Raw genomic sequence first — 14,848 nt, 5'->3', positions numbered from 1 at the left:
CTAACAATGAACTAACAGAAAAAGAACTCAAGAACTCAATCCCATTCACAATCTCAACAAAAAGAATAAAAGACCTTGGGATAAACTTAACCAAGAAAGTGAAGGATCTATACAATGAAAACTACAAGACTTTCTTGAAAGAAATTGCCGACGACATAAAGAGATGGAAAGACATTCCATGCACATGGATTGGAAGAATAAACATAGTTAAAATGTCCATACTACCTAAAGCAATCTACAGATTCAATGCTATCCCAATCAGAATCCCAAGAACATTCTTCACAGAAATTGAACAAAGAATCCTAAAATTCATATGGGGCAACAAAAGACCGCGAATTGCTAAAGCAATCCTGAGCAAGAAAAACAAAGCCGGCGGAATCACAATCCCTGATTTCAAAACATACTACAAAGCTACAGTGATCAAAACAGCATGGTACTGGTACAAAAACAGGTCCACAGATCAATGGAACAGAATTGAAACCCCAGAGATAAAACCACACATCTATGGACAGCGAATATTCGACAAAGGAGCAGAGGGCCTGCAATGGGGAAAAGAAAGTCTCTTCAACAAATGGTGCTGGGAAAACTGGACAGCCACATGCAGAAGATTGAAAATTCACCATTCTTTTTCACCACACACCAAAATAAACTCAAAATGGATCAAAGACCTAAAGATTAGGCCTGAAACAATAAGTCTTCTGGAAGAGAATATAGGCAGTACACTCTTTGACATCAGTTTCAAAGAATCTTTTCGGACACTGTAACTCCTCAGTTGAGGGAAACAATAGAAAGAATAAACAAATGGGACTTCATCAGACTAAAGAGCTTCTTTAAGGCAAGGGAAAACAGGATTGGAACAAGAAAACAGCTCACTAATTGGGAAAAACTATTTACAAGCCACTTATCCGACAAAGGGTTAATCTCCATAATATACAAAGAACTCACACGGCTTAACAACAAAAAAACAAACAACCCGATCAAAAAAGGGGCAGAGGACATGAACAGACATTTCTCAAAAGAAGATATGAATATGGCCAACAGACACATGAAAAGATCTTCATCATCGCTAATCATCAGGGAAAAGCAAATCAAAACTACACTAAGATATCACCTTACACTTGTTAGATTGGCAAAAACATCCAAAACCAAGAGCGACAAATGTTGGAGAGGTTGTGGAGAAAAAGGAACCCTCATACACTGTTGGTGGGAATGCAAACCGGTATAGCCACTATGGAAAACAGTATGGAGGTTTCTCAAAAAGTTAAAAATAGAAATACCCTATGACCCAGCCATCCCGTTACTGGGTATCTATCCTAAGAACCTGAAATCAGAAATCCCAAGAGTCCCTTGCACCCCTATGTTCCTCGCAGCATTATTTACAATAGCCAAGACGTGGAACCAACCTACATGCCCAGAAACTGATGATTGTATAAAGAAGATATGGTATATATACACAATGGAATACTACTCAGCCATAAAAAAAGACAAAATTGGCCCATTCCCAGCAACGTGGATGGACCTCGAGGGTATTATGTTAAGCGAAATAAGCCAGTCAGAGAAAGATGAACTCTATATGACTCCACTCATAGGTGGAAGTTTATATATTGACAAGGAGATCTGATCAGTGGTTACCAGGGAAAAGGGGGGGTGGGGAGAGAGCACAAAGGGGGAAGTGGTGTACCCACAACACGACTAACAAAAATGTACAACTGAAATCTCACAAAGTTGTAATCTATCATAACATTAATTTAAAAAAAAAAAAAAAGTTAGTCTTGGGCCGGCCCAGTGGTACAGCGATTAAGATTACATGTTCCGCTTCAGTGGCCAGCGGTTTGCCAGGTCAGATCCCGGGTGTGGACATATGCTCCGCTTGTCAAGCCCTGCTGCTGTAGGCATCCCACATACAAAAAAAAGTAGAGAAAGACGGGCAGGAATGTTAGCTCAGGGCCAGTCTTCCTCAGCAAAAGAGAGGAGGATCAGTGGCAGATGTTAGCTCAAGGTTAATCTTCTTCTTCAAAATAAGAAGTCAGTCTCTCTCTATATATCTATGCTGTTTTTGAGATTCATTTTAGTTGTATCAGTACTTTGTTCATTATTATCGCTGAGTGGTATTCCATTTGAATATATCACAATTTGTTTATCTATGTATCTGATGTTATACATTTGAGTTTCTTTGTGGATATATGTCTTCTTTTTCTCTTGGAAAAATGCATAATGTTTTCTGAGCCATAGTTTTATAAATTACTTAACTTTATACCAAATTTTATAAGGAACAACTAGTTTTCCAAATTAGTTGAATTATTTTATACTCTGTCAAGTGATATACTATAAAAGTTACAATGACTTCACATTATCATTATCTTTTTTTGTGTGTGAATCTTTTTAATTCTTGCCATTGATGTGAGTGTGAAGTGGTATCCCGTTATAGTTGAACTATGCATTTTCTTGACAATTGCATATTTTGACATTCTTTTCATGCGGTTACTGTCTATTCACATGTCTTCTTTTGTGAACTGTCTGTTTACCTCTTAGACTTTTCTTTTTAATTAGGATGGTCATATTTTGATCAGTTTATTGTGGAGAATCTTCATGTACTCTGAATACAAGTCCTTGTCAGAATTATTGTATGTGAATATTTTTCCTAGTCTATGGCTTTCTTAGTCTCTCTGCTCCTAAGTTCTCTCACCTTATGTACCTTCCTACTCCTCACTCTTATTAGATGACCTCATTTCAGGATTTATAGAAAAAAACTTAAGCTTTCTGATTGGAATTCTTTGTTCTTTATTATACTAAGATTGTAAAACTTATCTACACATATTTTCCTCCTTCCAGAGTATTAAAAGTGATGGTTAAATTCTTTATGTGTGTTGAAGACCTCATTCACAGTTCCAAGCAGTGTATACATAAGTTAGGTAGTAATATTGGCCTTAAAGGAGAATCTAGTTCCCAAAGCACTAAATGAAAGTTATGCCCTTGAGGAACAATGACTATTTTAGCTGTTTTTTTGTTGGAATAATTTTAAAAATTCTCCAGGGAATATACTTAACAAATACATAATAAGTCTCCCCACTGTGTGGGAAATACAGTAATTCAGCTTTTACAGGTAGGTCATTTTCTACATTTGCTAACAGAAATATGTTTTGTTCTTTTGTATGGAGATTAACATCCCTTACATGTGGAAAAAATTGTATCTAGGGCATCTTGCCTTCATCTTCTTCATAATACTTGCTTCAAACTGACATTATGTTATACATCTTTATATATGTGTTTAATATCTGTTTCTCCTCCTACAACATATGCTCCATGATGGTGGCGAATTTGATCACTGCTGTGACCCCAGGAGCCAGAATATAAAAATATTAATTTCACAATTTACGTGAAAAAATGAGTGGGGGAGTTTAGAAAGCAGAGGGAACTATTCTTCATTCTGTACCTTCTGAGCCATATATCAAGAGTTAATTTTCACATGAAATTAGGTCAGACAACTATGGATTTCAAGTGAAAATGCTGTACTGAATATTTATCTTCTATTTTATATCTGAAACAGTAGGATATCACAGCTGAAGGAACCTTAGAAACCCAACTTCCTCCATTTGTCCATTGAATGATGCCAGTGACTTGCTGTTTTTTATATCTGACTTTCATTTTTTGACTTTTTTTCAAAAAATTTGAGAAAAATATCAAATATGAAGTTCCCGAAGAAGACAGTATAAGTGTATGAATATGTATATATAAAATATTATTACAAATATATTAATTAATATAAATATAATTATATAAAAATACATAATTATATATATAAGAGAGTGAGTATGTGTGTTTGAGACATATATATATATATATATATATACACATATATACATAGAGAGATAACAGAGATATAGGGTGAAAATATTTACATGGACACCCTGATGTGTTTGTCGAAAAGAAAAGAGTAATTTACTCATACATGAATAGATCAATGAGTAAGTGATAAAATGGATGGAATAAAGTAATAAAAGCAGGGTCTTGATCAGACAGAATTCTTCACTTTCTTTGTCACTTTCAGTTTTGAAGGGATAAGAAAATGTCTTCTCAAAACCACACTGTAGTGATGGAATTCATTCTCTTGGGACTCACAGATGATCCAGTGCTAGAGAAGCTCCTGTTTGTGGTGTTTCTGGTGATCTACCTAATCACGCTGGCAGGGAATCTGCGCATGATCGTGCTGATCAGAACCAACTCCCACCTCCAAACTCCTATGTATTTCTTCCTTAGCCACCTCTCCTTTGTAGACATTTGTTATTCTTCCAATGTTACTCCAAATATGCTTTACAATTTCCTCTCAGACCAGAAGATCATCTCCTATGCTGGATGCTTCACACAGTGTCTTCTATTCATTGCCCTGGTGATCACTGAGCTTTATATCCTTGCTTCAATGGCTTTGGATCGCTATGTAGCCATTTACAGCCCTTTACATTACAGTACCAGAATGTCCAAGAACCTTTGCGTCTCTCTAGTCACAGTCCCTTATACTTTTGGCTTCCTTAATGGACTCTCCCAGACACTGCTGACTTTTCACTTGTCTTTCTGTGGCTCCCTTGAAATCAATCATTTCTACTGTGCTGACCCTCCACTTTTATTGTTGGCCTGCTCTGATACCTATGTCAAAAAGATGGCACTGTTTGTAGTTGCTGGTTTTACTCTCTTAAGCTCCCTCTTCATCATTCTCCTGTCTTACGTTTTCATCATTGCAGCCATCCTGAGGATCCATTCGGCTGAAGGCAGATATAAAGCCTTTTCTACTTGTGGTTCCCACTTGACAACAGTGACCATATTTTATGGGACCCTCTTCTACATGTACTTAAGACCCCCATCTGAGAAGTCTGTAGAAGAGTCCAAAACAGTTGCAGTGTTTTATACTTTTTTGAGCCCAATGCTAAACCCATTGATCTACAGCCTAAGGAACAAGGATGTGATCCAGGCCATCCAGCAAATAAAGGGAAATCTCTTTCATAAAATTGCAGTTTAGGCATCTGTTCATTTGTACTTACTAATGCCTGTGATGACATAGTGACGCCCTTCAAAGGCTAAACCTACTACTCTATAGTCATGATTTATTTAGCTTCATGAACTCTCAGTGACATTAACTAAATTCTCCTCAAAATTAGTACCTTGAAGAAAACTTATTTTAATAATAACTGCAATATTGAAAATAAAAATATTGTCTTTAGCAGGGATCCTTTAAAAATAAATTGGCAGTATCCAATAATTCCACATAATACTTTAATATTTTTACTTACTTGTGGGTACATAATATAATTAGCTCACTCTTATGGAAACATCAGAAATCCATCTTCTCTGAATTATATGGTTTACAAAGCCGTAATGAGGTTCAAAATAGGGTGACTAGTTTTACACTTTTTTTTATTTATCAAATTATTTCTTCGTCAATGTGTGGCATAGAATAATGGCTCTGGTGCCTGACTAATTACTTGAATAATCTTGGGGAAATTTTCAATATATATATCACACATAGGTCAAAACTTTCTGTAAATTTTCCCCCAACCCACATCATACACATCCTGAAAACTGTTGGCCCATTTATAAATACTGGTTATGCTCCACAATTTTGAAAATAAACTCTCAACACCTGCATATGAGTTTCCAGGAATATGGCTCCAGTTTGATCACAGTATAGTATAAAGCATTCTAGATATATTGTTTTTATGTAGTAGCACTGACATTTGTTAAGAGTTAATAGAGTCTATCAGGTGGCTTCTAGGGACACAAGAATGCCCTGAAACAGTATACAAATAAGTAAGTGTTTACATATCTTTCTGGCGGAGAATACCTTATTCATTGTTCTCTAGATACATCTGTTCCAGTAGTTCTCAAAATTTCTACTAAGAAAATCATCAGTAAAAAGGTTAATAAAGAAATACACAATTCATCCACATTAATCTATGCATTATTAGTCAACTAGATGGCTGCATATTGAAACATATATTAAACTTTCTATAAATTTTCTGAAGTGTTTGGTATTCTAATATTAGGCACTTTGATTTTAACTAAGACCACAACACTAAATGTTCATAGGAAATCAACTGCTCTATTTACTCTAATGCATTCAAAGTATTTTCCAGAAAATCACTCAAATGACATGCAGTTTTGGAAAATTGGGCTCCATTCTTAAATCTCAGTTGATTGAATAAGGCTGATTCTGTCAAATATATTCACTATAAATAACTAAAAATACAGACAGTTGTGAGGAAGTAACATTTATCGGTGATATGTCCTAAACCAATGGACAACTTCTGTTTGAATTTTGTTATATTTTTCTCAATAAATTAGTATACGTATGTATTCTTGTAATTCCTAAAACAAAATTGGAATCATTCGCCATACACAAGTTTGAACATTGATTTTCACTTGGAGTACAATGTTTGTACTTTCATACAGACTAAATATCTTTAGTGAACATTATTTTTAATGTTATAATACACAAAATTAAATCATAGCTTAATTTAATTACCAAAACATTACATATCAATTGTAGAGAAGCAAATTGAAAAATAATGAAATATTTTTAAATTTTGGAATGAGATTTAGTTTCAATTTTGAAGTAAAAGCAATATTTATTTGCAATCTCCTATTAAAAGAGAATAGCTCTGTGCATTTGGTTTATTCTTTTCCACTTAATTTGTCTCGCAAACCATTATTCCATCATATTGAGGCATTCTCTTGTTGTTATGACTGACTCATATCTCTGTATACATATCCCTCTGGTTAGTTCACAAGGATAGATTCATAAATGTGGAATTGCTGACCAAATGCTTTGAACATTTTTAAAGCCCTTGCTAAATTTTTCTGTAGGTAATTTTTTCTCCAGAAAGCATCAACCACGTACACTTATGATAAATAAACTTTCAAAGTAACCATTTCACTCTACTTTTCTTAATACTAAAAATATCATTTATGATTATTTGCTTCTTTGTTGTCTCAACTGAAATTCTTATGAAAGATTTCTATTTTAATTTGAACAGAAAAAGAATTGAAATATATATTTAGCAAATAAAAGATATACATCAGCTCGGTGATTGCTGTTCATGTTGTTTCTGGTAATTCTTCACATGAAGAATATTTACTTTTTAATTTTTATCTCTTTTTGTTTTGTTTTGTGGTTTTTCTCCATTCTAAAATTAAATAAGCAAGCATCTATATTATGTTACTGATTTCTCATGGCCATATACTGTAGCAATTTCTCCAGTTATTCTAAATGCAATTTTGTTGTATGTTGTAACATTTTATATCACTTTTCACCTCACATTTTAACCCTTTTCCTTCTACTGTTTATTAAGTAGCACTTTATTTTTCATTAATGTGTAATGTTACCTTCATTGTACACTAAATGAATCCATTTCTGGTTTTTCTTTGGCCCATCTATATATGCATTTTAAGTGAAATTCTTATAATTAAGATAAGTTTAAAATCTTTCAATTTCTAGTAGACAAATTCCATCTTTATTACTTTTTACCTTTAAATTTATCTTAGGAAAGTGCAAGTCAGATGCTTCTAGCTACCCCAAATGTTTAACCCCCAAATTATGCATGCAATAGTTAAATTTATGAAGTACATGTACATGTGAACAAAAATATGAAACGTGGCTGCATGTAGAGCACATAAGCATTGCAAATTACTGGAAAAACATGGAAAAACGTTTTAGTTTTAATTATATTCTTATATTGTTATAGATTTGTCCCCGGATCTGACAAAGAGATGTATGGCATGGAGGGCCTAGAGAGGACTGTTTAGGCATGAAAGGTTACAGGTGAGTTAAATATTTTTGCTAGAAAGGCAGAGAGGTGCTGGTGGCCTATAGATGAGGAGAAAAGCATGTAGCCTTGGCACATTAATGCTGCTTATTTATTAAACATTTTACACAAACCTTTATTTTTATACCATACCAGAGTCCAGAATGCAAAACATATTTCAACAAAGATATCTAAATACAGTATCTTATCCCTAACTGGATTTTGGTTTTGCCAAGAACTGTCCCTCAAAAGAACTGACACATCCACACATAACTGCTCACCTGTGAATCATTCAGTCACTGAAAACAATTCTGTGTTGATAGAAATTAAAATAAATATTAAAATAATCAGAAGAAAACATCTCTGAGCTTAATAGCAGAGGGAGAAGTTCACAGTAGAAAAGTTACTTCATTTTGACCAAAAAATAATTTAAAATTAAGCAGCACCTAACAATTTGACAAAGATTTTTGTTTGTTTGTTAGGATTGCAATAGCAATTTTCTTTATTTTAGTTTATCATTTTTTTCAATTTTTTAAATTGAGTTCATGATAATTTACATCAATGTGAGATTTCGGTTGTATATTATTTCTTGACTGTCACCATGTAAGTGCTCCCCTTCACTCCCTGTGCCCAGCTCCCAGTCCCCTTCACCTCGTAAACACTGAACTATATTCTTTGTCCATATGTTTGTTTATATTCCACATGCAAGTGAAATCATCTGGTGTTTTCCTTTCTCAGACTCGCTTATTTTGCTTAGCATAATTCCCTCTACGTCTCACACCTAAGATTAAGTGAAAATATTAAGACATAGTAAGTTTTAGAAAGCATTAAACACCAACATATAAATACCTTTCAAAGGGTATGAACTAAAAATAATAAAAACACAAAAATGTTAAAATTAATGAATAAAAATGTTAGTAATAAAACACAGGAATTAAGAGACTGTTTTGTAGTATCCATATTTAAGACAACTCAACATGACAGTCACTTTTATACACTGATGTTAGAAAAATAAAAGCATACAGTTTCTCTGGAAATTAATTTCACATTATGCTTTTAAGAGTAGAAAATGTTTGTACGCTTTTACTCAGCTATTCCAATTTTAAGAATGTGCTGAAGGCAGAATAAGAAACTTGGGAGAAGATTTTCATAGTAAGATTTGTTTTATAATTGACAAAAAGGAAACAAGTGATATACTAACACAGGCAGACTTAATTTTGCACAGTACCAGTAAACTGGAACCTGTACAGACTGGAAATGTGTCCCTGCTTTGCATGGGCCCCAGTTTCCACAGCACTGTGCAAAGTGAGGACTCCCTGCATTTAATAACTGGGTAAACACAGGCAATATGCTGGCTCTAAATAACTAGAACCTCTGGAAAGGTGTGTGGGCTGTGACCATAAGGAGAATGTGACTATCATGTGACAGATTTTTGAATTACCATGTTATACATACATGAAAATAAAGGAGTTCTCAGTTAAGGAAAGGGCAAATCATTTTATAAAGCTTTTTATGAAAAGAAAGGGTACAACAATATATATTATGATAACTTGGTAAAATACCAGGATTAAGGAAAAGTAAAACTTATTCTTTATATCCATGTACAAATTTTCTATGACAAATATTTACTGCTTTTATAAGCAAGAAACAAACAAAAAAGGGCATATTTCCAATATCATCCAGATCCGAATATGTTAAATTGAATGATCTTTATTTATTACTGTTCGAATTGGAATGTGAAAATAAGAAAAAAGCAGGGATTGAAAACCTGTTCTATAACAGTGGTGAACAGGATAGTCATCCAGTTTTCTTCCAATTCAAGTTTCTGTTATTTTTCTCCTTAAAAATACTGTGCTTCTGAATAGGTTGAGATCTTCAGGCGTAAACAAAGCTATACTTAACTGTTTGTTAGGAAAGAGGGATGATGCAAATAAATATCAATATCTCTATCTACTATGTTTTAATCTAGAAACAAATTTTTTTCCTGCTTTTTTTCTCCCCAAATCCCCACAGTATGTAGTTGTTTATTTTAGATGTGGGTCCTTCTAGTTGTGGCATGTGGGACAGCGCCTCAACATGGCCTAATGAGCAATGCCTTGTCCGCATCCAGGATTCGAACCCTGGGCCGCCTAAGCAGAGCATGTGGACTTAACCACTTGGCAACAGGCCTGCCCCAAAATATTTCTTTTACTCAGGCTTTTTCTTCTTCCTCTCAAGCTTAAACACCACCATCATAATAGCTAGCATACTATGAAGTTGAGAAAAGGTAAAATAAATTAATGCTGAGTTCCAATAAATTGTATCTGATGCACGAATGTTTTCTGTCTTGAATTTTTATCTAATATATTCACACATACACACAATAAAATGAATTCTCCCAATGCTTTTGAAGATGCAGGGAAACTAGGATGCTCATTTGCTAGTGGTGATTTCACACATCACTACATCCAAAAAGAAAGAAATATAAAAAGAAGTAAGAACAAAACTGTAGAAATCCATCTTAATACAATAACTGATCAGAAATAGTGACTTATATGCATAAAGATGTTCCTAAAGAGGGAAAAATAAAAACTCCCTAAATATTAAATTAGTGATGTACTAAAATGGTTTATATCAAGAAGTGATATCCTCTTAAATAAAGACCAGTTTCAAAGTGTGGCAATCTGGAATATGCTTATGCCACAATTTAGTTGTAAAACACTGAAAACAAAGTTTCATGCATATTAGAGTAGTGGTTATTTTAAAATAATTTGCTAGTAGACACAAAATGAAAGGTAAGATATGAAATTAAAGAAGAAATAATTGCAAATATTGTATGGAAACAATGACATAAACCTCTTATGTAAGAAATGAAAATTCTAAATCAGGAATGTTTTTCTCCCATTAATAAAAGTATCTGTTTTGATTAAAAGAAAATAAGGAAAGAAATATTTGAGTTATTAAAATGTAAAACATCAAGATCTCTGTTGAAAAAATTAAGCATATATGTTTTTATATTCAAGAGAAGTAGACATAAAAATGCACCAAAAGGGGATTGAGAACAAACATCTGAAACGAGAGATATGAAAATTTGGGGAAGATAATCAGCTTTCATTAAAGGAACCTATGTAATATATCGTATGAAAATAAACCACTTTCATAATTTCCCTCAGAGTTTCAATGGATGCCTTCAGGTGGTTAGTGGTGCTGATTCAAGTGGACATTGTATTTGAAAACATATTTTGAAGTTCATGTACCATACTTTGCTGACATCTTTGCTATTCCCACCTTAACTTGGCTACCACATATGAAGTTTGACTTAGCTCATTGTTTTCCCTAAATAGGCTATGGAAAAAGAACCTCTGATCCTGAAACATGGCTACCACCATAATGGATCATGGCATAATGGGGATCATCAACACCTGTTAGTTTCTTCAATTAACATCCCCTTTGATTTCACTCATATCTTTTTATTGCACAATGTCCCAATTTATATCTTATACATATTTCATATTCCTATTTCAATTTATCTCATACCCTTTACTTTACTTCTTTAATCTAAACTATACTATCAGGAAGACTTGCTTGCTGTACTTTCAAAATATTACACATTGATTCTTAAAACAGCTTGCCAGGGACCTGCCCGGTGGCGCAGTGGTGAAGTTCGCACCTTCTGCTTCTCGGCGGCCCGGGTTTGCTGGTTCAGATCCCAGGTGCGGACATGGCACCGCTTGGTAAAAGCCGTGCTGTGGTAGGCGTCCCACATATACAAATAGAGGAAGATGGCCATGGATATTAGCTCAGGGTCAGTCTTCATCAGCAAAAAGAGGAGGATTGGCAGTAGTTAGCTCAGGGCTAATCTTCCTCAAAAAAAAAAAAAGAAGAAAAGAAAAGAAAAACAGCTTGTCAGCATTTCCTCTAACAGCCAAATCTAAGACAAAATTATCTCTTGTCTAAGCTACTATAATGATCTTCCTTGTTCCACACTTGAAATCCTCTAACCCCCAACACAAGCCAGTGGTCTTTATAAACATAAATCACATCATGTTACTGACTTTGTTAAGTGCTCCAAGATTTTCCACCACACTTTGGCTAAAATCTAAACTCCTTAAGAAACATCACAGAGTCTACAAGGACTTATGTGATGGTTCCTATCTACTTCTCCGAACTCTTTGACCACTTTCTCTTCAGTCCTACTTCTCCTGCCACATTAACCTTATAACTGTTTCTTGAACAGGCTGAGCACATTCTTACCTCAGGGCCTTTGCACATACTATTCCCTCTACTTAGATTGTTCTTCCATCATAATTTTGAGTGACTCATTTCATCACTTCATTTAGATCGCTCTTCTAATAACACCTCCTCTGAAAGGCATTGCCTGGCCACTTGTCAAAATTAGCTTCATTCCGAATAGCTTGTTACTCATGAACCATGCATCTGTTTTTCTTATATCATTTATCACTTCTAAAATTATTATTTTTATAAAAAGTTTTATTTGTGTGTTTTTGTCTGTCCCATTCATTAAAATATTAGACACATGAGGGCAGGAAATTTACTTGTGTCACATCCCCAGAACTTGGGCAAATGTCTGAATCAGTTGATGCGCAGCATCCGTTCGTTGAATAAATAAATCAATGAGGTACATTTGCCAACTCACATCAGTTGATTTTCATAGCATGTAGATTTGTTTCCTCCCTGATGTTACTAGTGGAGACTGACTTACTACAATAAACTCCAACTGCCATGTAAACAGCGTACAGAAGGGAGCACAATCAGGGGTTTGTTTTAATAACACAAGCTAGTGAAATGGTGCCTGACCCAAACCCTTGATAATTGACAGTTAAAACTTGCAGGTTAGACTGTTGGAAACAGGTAGAAATTGACTGGGGACTGAAAAAAATGAGTCACCTTTAATCACTACAGCAAATTTTGCAAGGTGAACGGGACATACAAAGTTCATACCTTTCAAGAAATAACTCTGTTGCTTTATTAAATCATATATTAACAAAACTAACATTTACATGAGTGGCTATCAACTCTGCCTTCACATTAAGTTCAGGTGCAGAATTTTTAAAAACACTGATATTTGGGTCCTAGCTTCATTCAGGTGGGGCACACATATTGGTATATTTTAAGAAGCTTTCTACATGATTTTAATGCACAGCCAGGGTTGAAGCACTGACTGAGATAATTGAATCAAGATGTTTAAACCACATATAAGCATTTTTATCACATGATTCTATTCTCTGATAGATTACACCTTCCTCTTACAGTGGATTCTGAGGTATTGCCACAAAGTCCCTCTAAGTATAGAACTTGCTGTCATTAATGTACACAAAATTTTTCTCCCTTAGTTTGAAGAACGAAATGCCTCAGCCTTTGACTTTAGCTCTTATAGTACTCTGTTGGTTTTAGGAAGGTTGCAAAGAGACAATCTTTCTGAGAATCTTCACAATCCTATCTGAATTCTTTTTGCACTCAAAAAACAGAAGGAAAAGGAAACAAACTTTCTCATTAAGGATTACACCATTCTACTATGTATTACGCATAGTCTGGGATTTGATTTCTGGGATGCACATGGAGAAACACCAGTTGTGAAAGTATATTTAGTATAGTCATATTTCAAGTTATAAGCTGAAGTAGGGCCCAGCCCGGTGGCCCAGAGGTTAAGTGCGCACGTTCCACTTTGGCGGCCCAGGGTTCACCGGTTCGGATCCCAGATGCGAACATGGCACCACTTAGCACGCCATGCTGTGCTAGGCGTCCCACATATAAAGTAGAGGAAGATGGGCGTGGATGTTAGCTCAGGGCCAGTCTTCCTCAGAAAAATAAGGAGGATTGGCAGCAGTCAGTTCAAGGCTAATCTTCCTCAAAAAACAAAAACAAAAACAAAAAAAACCTGAAGTGAAGGAATATAGAACAACTTTTATGTCATCATTCTCACTAAAATATTCAAAGTTTTAAATATGTCGGTGCAGATCATTTGTGTTGAATGGTGTCTGAGAATTTTCCTTCCCATCTCACATTCAGCCTACAGTGCAATAGACTTCCACTAGATGGTTGCTTTCCAAATTGTTAAAAGACTCTTGTCTTCATTCAGTACTTCTCTCTCTTTCCAAGTGGATGACGAGTGGTAAAATGGTAGGAATAAGGATATTCCAAAAGAAGATAATAATTAAATGTATAAAATCATTACAGGATAAATAATAAAATTATTGAAAACAGTCACAATTATGCTTAGTATATGTAAGAATTAAAGATCTATGTGTCATGCAGGGGAAGAAAACCAAAAATCGTCAAGCCCTATGCAATCTTTTCTGAGAACTTAGGCCAAATGGGATGGTTAAGCTGAAAGGTCAGTAAAATCCATGACAATGTTGGCAAGAGACACAAAGACAGTGGAGAAAAGTGTATTTCCCTGGAAAAAAACCAACGTAAACCTGTTAGTCATGCTGGGTACAGCAATGCCGTCATATTTCAGTGCAAAACTGAACTGGAAAACCCTAAGAGAAGGAAAGGAAAGGGGGAGGAGAGATGTTCACAATTATTTTTTTCTTTTGCACCTTTACCCTTACACTCATGTAGAAAAATCCCTTTAAACTTTTCTCTTAATAATAAGTGTAGGAAATTATTAAAAGCCTATGAAGTGGGAGTATATTTTCTTGTGCCAAATTCTAAGGCTGTAGGCTTGGAGGAAAAATACACATTAAAGGGATGGATGATTTTTTGAATTCCAACAACTGGCTAAAGCTCAACGTGAAAGCTTACTCTAGATCTTAGCTGTGTTGTGAAATGGATCTGTAACCAAGGTCAGGGATAGGACAGTGTAAGGCCTGCCTGACGTCCTAATATACTGCAAGTCACCCGCTATCTTTGTCAAAAAGAGTCTCCAGTCTGTCTGCCTGTGATTTTATCTTAATGTGGCAGTTCTTAGGTCCACTACTAATTCCATTTTCTTTTCAAAAGGGGAAATAGTAAGAAATCAAATAGTATTTCTTAGGAGTTATTGATTTTCAGAACTATCAGATTTACCTGTGGAGGGGTAATGATTTCTTAGCCTCCTCAAATGTCCCCAA

At 34.8% G+C, this 14,848-nt stretch overlaps 1 protein-coding gene across 1 annotated transcript; it reads left to right on the top strand.

The window, feature by feature from the left end:
• Positions 1-4,066: 4,066 nt before the first annotated feature.
• On the top strand, positions 4,067-5,011 carry LOC123278144 (olfactory receptor 5M10-like). Its single transcript, XM_044750582.2, has one exon. It carries the CDS (start codon positions 4,067-4,069, stop codon positions 5,009-5,011), a length of 945 nt encoding a protein of 314 aa, XP_044606517.2.
• Positions 5,012-14,848: the final 9,837 nt, after the last annotated feature.

This window comes from Equus asinus, chromosome 17 (genome assembly GCF_041296235.1).
Source record: "Equus asinus isolate D_3611 breed Donkey chromosome 17, EquAss-T2T_v2, whole genome shotgun sequence".
In the NCBI taxonomy this organism is placed as follows: domain Eukaryota; kingdom Metazoa; phylum Chordata; class Mammalia; order Perissodactyla; family Equidae; genus Equus; species Equus asinus.
The sequence above is the reverse complement of the archived record's forward strand: the minus strand, read 5'-3'. Positions and strand labels throughout refer to the sequence as shown.